This window comes from Sitodiplosis mosellana, unplaced genomic scaffold (genome assembly GCF_009176505.1).
Source record: "Sitodiplosis mosellana isolate CC-2019 unplaced genomic scaffold, AAFC_SMos_1.0 Smas_scaffold_5415, whole genome shotgun sequence".
In the NCBI taxonomy this organism is placed as follows: Eukaryota; Metazoa; Arthropoda; class Insecta; order Diptera; family Cecidomyiidae; genus Sitodiplosis; species Sitodiplosis mosellana.
Window position 1 is genome coordinate 1 of NW_022600657.1, and position 7,268 is coordinate 7,268.

At 35.2% G+C, this 7,268-nt stretch overlaps 1 protein-coding gene across 3 annotated transcripts; it reads right to left on the minus strand.

The window, feature by feature from the left end:
- Positions 1 to 2,145: 2,145 nt before the first annotated feature.
- On the minus strand, positions 2,146 to 4,832 carry LOC129572704 (facilitated trehalose transporter Tret1-like). Of its 3 annotated transcripts, none has more exons than XM_055452719.1 (8): positions 4,476 to 4,832; positions 4,234 to 4,386; positions 4,084 to 4,160; positions 3,698 to 4,021; positions 3,411 to 3,579; positions 3,084 to 3,298; positions 2,792 to 2,983; positions 2,146 to 2,553 (listed from the first exon to the last, which is right to left on the minus strand). In XM_055452719.1, the coding sequence occupies exons 1-8, from the start codon at positions 4,522 to 4,524 to the stop codon at positions 2,326 to 2,328; spliced, it is 1,407 nt and encodes a 468-aa protein (XP_055308694.1). In that variant the 5' UTR covers positions 4,525 to 4,832; the 3' UTR covers positions 2,146 to 2,325. The 3 variants fall into 3 exon arrangements, with proteins under 3 accessions (XP_055308694.1, XP_055308693.1, XP_055308695.1); XM_055452718.1 differs by having other exon boundaries at positions 4,084 to 4,163; positions 4,476 to 4,830; XM_055452720.1 differs by having other exon boundaries at positions 4,084 to 4,386; positions 4,460 to 4,583.
- Between the last annotated feature and the right edge of the window lie 2,436 nt (positions 4,833 to 7,268).

Consider the following 7,268-nt stretch of genomic DNA (forward strand, 5'->3'; position numbering starts at 1 on the left):
TTCATACAAAACGCTGAATAGATGCCAAAATGGTAGAGAAATTGGCTTATTTTTATTTCTTCCGCTAAAAAATAAAAGCCTATATACGATGGAACCCAGAATAAATCATTTTTAAAGTGAAAAATGTGATATTCTGCATGAAGTATTGCGAGTTGAAAACATAAGCTGGAACAGGGTCATTTTTCGACCTTTTAGATCCATCAGACAGGATTGTGATAGCTCTAAATCGATTCTCCGTCGAAAATTATGTGGAAATATACTCATAACAGGCCATCATAGGTGTGTTTTCTATGCTATAAATGTGATTTTGTTTGCAGATTGCGACCATTCGTTTGTTCTATGGAGAAATGTCGATTTCAGATCAAATTTATAGGTAAAGCGATGTTCAAAGAGTCATATATTAATGTATTTTGGCGAAAAAATGGCAGTTTTCTCAGATCAAAACATCGTCAGAGGCCATTTTCGACCATTTTTGACCATTTGTGGTGCATGACAGTCGAAAAATCGAAAAATTTGAAAAAATTTCAGGTTTGTCCCAAAAATTTTTTTTGCTCAAATTCGACCATTTTTGGTGGCAAATGGAAAAAAAAATAAAAATCGACCCCTCAAGGGGGGGGGGGGTAAATTTTCTATTCCCATCCTGAATGTTCGGAAGCCCAAAAATCAGGTCAGGTGGTATCTGGGGAGGTACCCCAAACATGGGATCGGAAGGGCTCTTCAAACCCTAACTTGTGTAAAAATTTCATTCACCTATGATTGCGTTGAAGTTTTTTATCAATGGTCCGAAAATTCGGAAATTCTCGAAATTTCGATTTTTTGACCATCCGTACAGGGTCTCTTGAGGCAGACCCGGGGAAAATATTTTGGCTTTCTTAGTTTTTGCCCAAACCCAACTTCCGTGCAAAATTTCAGCCGATTCTGAGAACCTCGATGTGAATTTTGATTGATTTCGTGTGGAATGGTCGAGTAGCGAATTTATTTCTATTGCTGCTCTTTGTTCGGTCCAGTTTATCAAATTCATGTTGAATCATTGAAAATTCAATATAATATATCATGGAAATCAAATCTTCTCGTGGCCACTTGAAATTGTCTCGGTGGCCACATGTGGCCCAGTGGCCACCATGTTGGACAGCTCTGGCCTAATACTTAAATTCAAATAAATTTATAATATTGACCAATTTGGACAAACATACTCGCCTTTTACAACAAACAAAGTCAGAAAAACATACTCCTGTTTATCAGTATTCCAAACTAACAAAATACATACTCTTGTTTAACGCAAATTAAGGTTCATGAAACATACTCGCCTTTATCATAGCCATAAACAGTCACATACTCTACTTTAACTATTTTTAAGCCGAAAGAAACTTACTCTCTTTTTCTTAAAAACAAAATCACTGAAAAACATACTCGACTTTTTAAAAATATAAATCCGAAAGAAAAACATACACTACTCTCAACACCCATAGACATGTTATCGCTTAATTTCTAGAAGAACTCACGTGGTCTCTATCATAGACAACCAAATCATTGTGTTTTTCGAAAAATTATTCACACACGATCACTGCATCTAATTTTCTCATGGAGTTTTTGCTCTATGGAATAAGATAGACTCAATGGCCACTCGTGGCCACGCGAATAAAATTAGTGGCTACAGGCCACGAAATACATTCCGTTTGAAAATTCTTAATTTACAAGACGAAAACGGCAAAAAGAGCAATATTTTGTTTTTTCATAAAAAAATCCATAAATTCCATATATTTACTGCAACTTTTGGGCCAAGTCTTAATTATTCGTTCTTAATTCATTTCATTCATCCAAAAGCTTCGCAGAAAATTCGAAAAAAACGAAAAAAAAATTTAAGTCCCGACTTTAACGAAAATGTACAAAGAGAATGCAAAATCCTAATGAAACCATTGGGTGTTTTGGGTCCACTGATCATTATTTTGTCCGACAATAATCATGCCAATAGCTCATACTCAAAAAGTTGAAAAGTTAAAGTCGCGACGTTAAGTTGAAGTCTGAGCATTTGGAATGGGCATATTAGTCTTTCCAATCTATCAAAGACATGCTCCAGATGTAAATCTGATAGAAATATCTCTTTCTCGTCGATAGTCATGATTTATGAAATGAACAATATTTGATTATCATTACGTAATAAATAACATTTATTGTCGTGAATATTTCAACTAAACACTCGCATAATCTAAGAGACAACGTACACAAGTTTCCTTACGATATTTCAGTCAAAATTATCTCTAATGTTTTGTTTACAAGCAAATGAAAAATGTATCACAAAAAATTGCATACCTTAAGCTAATTAGATTATTTATCATTGTTACTTAAAAGGCTCATAATTTCTTCATAAGACTTTCCGCGCGTTTCGGGAATGAAAAAGATGCCGAAAAGCACATTCAACAAACTTATAACGCCAAATGTCATCATTGTTGTGAACAGGCCAAATGATTCCAAGAAGACGGGGAAAATTGATCCAAGAATAAACGAAATGATCCAGATCAACGAGACGGACAGCGATAGACAGGTTTGACGAATCTGAAATCGATAGTATAGTGTCAAACAGATTAAATATACCTTGAAATTCTATTACATTCACACAAAAGCACAATCTGCAATCTACAATCTACATTCCACACTTTGGTTATGATCAAACTAATTAAGCGTATTTCAAGGAACGAAAAAAGAGGAAGAAGAAGAAGAAGAAAAGAAACATTGCGATAGAGCAAGTTAAGGAAATGAATTAACTCACTTGCACTTTGCACTTTGTAATTACCTTTTTCGGGAATATTTCAAATGTGACGATGAACGGTATCGGAATCTGACCCATCCAACTGAAGTAAATGATGCATGCGAAACAAAATGGAGGCATCCAGTTCAATTCGGGTTCATCGATCCACAGTAAACAGTAGGCAGCGAATAAGAAAAAGCTGGCTGTGGTCAACAATGATGAACAAATCTGAAGAGCCTGTAAAGATTTTCCATTAATAAAAGGCATATTTTTTTTTTGTCATAATCGAGTTGTTATATGAAATTTGTGGTGTATCACAACTTGTACTGATACTAACTCTTCGGTTGATTCTTTCGACGCAATTCAAAAATAATACATTGGCAGTGATCTGTGTGATGGAAACGAGGAGTGATGAATTTTTTGTTGACAATGATGAACCCGTTTTGGTAAATATATCAGTTACATAACTCATAATCACCATTGTTCCTGAGGCAAAATTCAGTGCAAGAGCCATGAAAGATATGAAAATAGCTTTTTTCGCTTGTGGTGTTACTATCAAAGGAAAAGGCAGTTTAAATTAGTAAAAGTGACGTTCTTCGATATGAAACATATAAAGTAAAGTTCTTCATATAAAGCTAATGCAAGATGAATATGTTTAACTTACGAAAGTCTTGAAGTGTTAATTTTGAATCAGATTCATCGTCTTCATCCTCTTCCTCTTCATCTTTTTCTAATTTTCCTTTTTCGATTTCAATTTGAGTTTTTTGCAGAAACTCCGCACTTTCCAACGCCGCAAAGCTTCCTTTGTAAAATTTTCGTGCTTTCATCGCCCGCTGCAATCAAAATAGAAAGAGGAACGTTGTAAAAAGACAAACATTTTGGTCAAAAGTGAAAAAATTAAAATTCTTCAAATATAATCTTTGAAAACATTATGAATTTCTTGAAATACACCTTTTGTTTGTTTCGATTTGCCAAAAATTCCGGAGATTCTGGCAGCAGGAACATGATACTGATGAAAATTATTGGACCAATGAGCAGTGTTTTGGCTTGATCTATGCAGCTCAAATAATTTCCAATGAAAAAGGAGATGATTATTCCGATGTTGTTGAATGGATCGTATATTGAGTTAAGTGCACCTCGCATATTATCGCTGGATATATCATTTATCAGTGTTGGTAGGCCAACAGATAGGGCACCACCAACTAAACCGGTCAGCACTCGTGAGGCATATAAATAGTAAACATTTTGCGCCCAAATGATGAGTATGGCGCTCAGCTGAAAATTGGTTGGTTATTAGTCTTTTATTAAAATTTGAATGAGAAAAAAAAACTACTTACAATCAACGGCAATCCAAACAGGTGAATTGTTTTCTTTATTCCAATGACTTGGCTAGCTGGCAGGATTAGAAAATTACCTACTACAAGGTCCATGCAAATCAAATGAAAACGCTTTGGTATAATTTAGGTTAATCTAGGAAAATTACAAACCTACAGCGCCGAGATTCACAATCCCGATAACAAGAGATAATTCTTCAATGGACAGAGGGCCCGTCGAAAATGTGCTGCTCTCACTTTGAAGCTCATTGAAATTGATCGTTGCCCAGCCCGTTGTCAGCCCGTACGACAAAGTTAATAAATTGCCTGTTTCGAGGAAAGAAGTCAATTATTATCGATTTTCGTTTCAATTGTGTGAAATTGTTGGCAGAAAACACACTTATGTTGTTACTTACAACAAACGATCGTAAGAAATTGTTTGAAGATTGGCGAAAACTGAAACATTTTTCCTACTTTACAATTTTATTTCTGACAAATCTTTTCTAAATTTGTCTAATTGAAGTATTCAAAATTTATCACTTGACGCACATCAACTGATGAAGAGTGGTTATCCAATGATGCACAGGTACGAAGGTACGTGAATTTATAGATCACAGCTGTGGTCCTATGATGCGGCAAAAAAATTGCGATAAGATACAGTGGCTATAAATTATGTGAGATCAGTGTTTAATTGGTGTGTGTGTGTGTGTGCTCAGTCGTTATTTGAGTTCACATTGAATTGGATGCCAACGGAGAAACGATCTATTCGTGGAAAAATTGACGAAAAATCTGGATACGTCGATTGATTGGGTATGAAAAGCGAATGAAATAATGCGTTTTCATCTTCTTGATGACCAAGTTCAGTTCGTAATGATTTAGTGTCGAGTTAAAACTTTCGACGACATGTTTCATCCATGGAATGAAATTGTTTATCTTCGAGTGGAAGTTTTTTTTCTTTCTAATCATGAGCAAATAGTAATGTGATGCAAATATCATCAATTGAGTGACTGAGATCAAGAAACAAATATTGTTCTTTTTCCTGAAAATCACATGACGCAAAGGCGGAAATAAACATAATTTGAGGATTTTCGAGATTAAATCGTGAGACAAATAAAAAGTGATAGTTGATGACCTGAGTAGTTGAATACAAAATTTTAGTCCAAGTTATGGTCTGTGCACCTATCCTGGCCAGTATGATTCTTTAATTTAATTTTAGAAAACTCAAAAATTTCGAGTCGAAATGAAAGTTTGAAATCAGAGTTCAGAAAATCCATCTGGTCATCATCACAAACGAACTAGTTTTAATAAAAAAAGAACCCATTCGGATTATAGTTTGGTTACACCAAGACGACTTTTTGGCCCAAAAAAGTTTCTTATCATTTTTTGACTCTCAACCATCCTTATTTATACTTCATTTTATTCGCTATTATTCGGTTGGGGGCCCGAGTTATATTTAGAATAGTTAAGAGATTAAGTCATACCCCAATTGAATTACCCAACAAAAACACATGCAAATTTCTTTGCAAATATGATGTAGATACAGCGCGGCATGTGGCATTTCGTTCTATTTCGAAACTCATTTTGGAGCTTAGGTGAAATTATCTTTCGTTTGATTTATAGCAAACATCTTGTTCACAAACAAGTGTAATGACATCAGCTTCGGTGTTTGCATCGTGACACAGCATCTGAATATGAGTTCATCAGAGTAGCGTCGTAGATCAAACCAATATCAATATGAATGACTATAGTTCATTCATACACTTCTAGTGTGGTAAAATTGCGAGTCTATTTTTATAAAACAATACAGGAAAGTCAAATAGTCGGCGTCTAGAGATAGTAATTTAAATATACGTAACATAATGTCAAATCTTCATAGCGTTGTTTATTTGACTAGCCTTGGCGAGGATAGTCTTCTTTCTTTTGAAAAGCCATATTTTGCGTCATGATTGTGGTTCAAGCTTTTTATTTGTTTCGGGTATAGAGATAGAGCTTTGTTGATCACTTTAAATGAGTTGATGCAAAAGTTACGAATACTTTCTTCATACGTTGAGATGGCCATGTAAAAATCATAAGTTTATTTATAAAAAATATCACAAATTCCAATATCTTTTCTGGAAATATTTCACTCCATGACAATAAACGGTATGCGAACCGACCACATCGATCTGAAGAAAGTGATGAATACAATGCACTTTTCTGAAACCCAATTGATATTCGCTTTGATTCATCCAGTCTGTAATGAATAGGCGCATATGCAGTGAATGCGAGTACCGTTTCGATTGTTGAAAGATACGGCGATTTGTAAGGTTCTGAGCAATAAGATTGCTAAAGATGGAAACTCCATCGAATACCTTCAAATGCATTATTTTTAGGTACTTAAACCGCTTGGTCCACTCAACTCAAGCAATTTGGAAAGCAAATTATCACGGTATTATTCAATAGATCAAGTGATGAATTGCAATCACCACGCAAAACACTAAAAACTACACATTTGTTTAAATGTAGAATCTGCCGAAAATTCTTCGCTTTTCCGATTACACATTTGAGTGGTCGGGAATAAAAGTGACTCAAGTTGAACCACTTATGGATAACCGTAACACAATATTCTTGATTTTTAAAAGTGCAACATAAATTCTGTTCGCTTGTAAGTGAATCGTAAAATATCTGTGGACTATAGAAATCGTGTTTCACTTTAATTGAAGCAGAAATGTTCGATACACTTTCAAGTCCATTGGAATGATGATTCATTTTAATGGTGGTTTTGGTTGTGATTTGGCTTCGGAGTGAAAATTAAGTGATAAGGAGGGCGATTTCGATGTGGCGATAACACCATTGGATTGGGCACATGAAATACTGTTCCAAAATCGAACAAAAAGTAAACTTTTTTTTCGATTCTTGCCTGTTTCCGACCGTCTACAGTCGGAGTCTGTATGAAAACCTCGGAGCGCCGCTGGTATTGCATTGGCTTCTAAAGCCAAATGTACACATGGAAATATCTCGAAAACGGCTGGGTTAATCGACAAAACGGACCATGATGTCAGTCCCGAAGGGAGTGTAAACACCCGGCTAGTTTGACGGCCTAGAATACAAATCCGGTAGAATTTGGGCTGATCCATGGATTCTCAGGATTCGACCTGATTCTAGCACTTCAATTTCTTTCATAACAAAACATAGGTAGAATGTGTTTACAGATGCACATAAAAAAGGAA

Excerpts from the sequence above, each read along its gene's own strand:
- LOC129572704 (XM_055452718.1), bottom strand. The coding sequence starts at position 4,524 with ATGTTTCAGTTTTCGCCAATCTTCAAACAATTTCTTACGATCGTTTGT. Across the intron at positions 4,387-4,475 it reads ATTTCTTACGATCGTTTGTT|GCAATTTATTAACTTTGTCG; the intron begins GTAAGTAACAAC and ends TCCTCGAAACAG. Across the intron at positions 2,984-3,083 it reads TCGAAAGAATCAACCGAAGA|GCTCTTCAGATTTGTTCATC; the intron begins GTTAGTATCAGT and ends AAATCTTTACAG.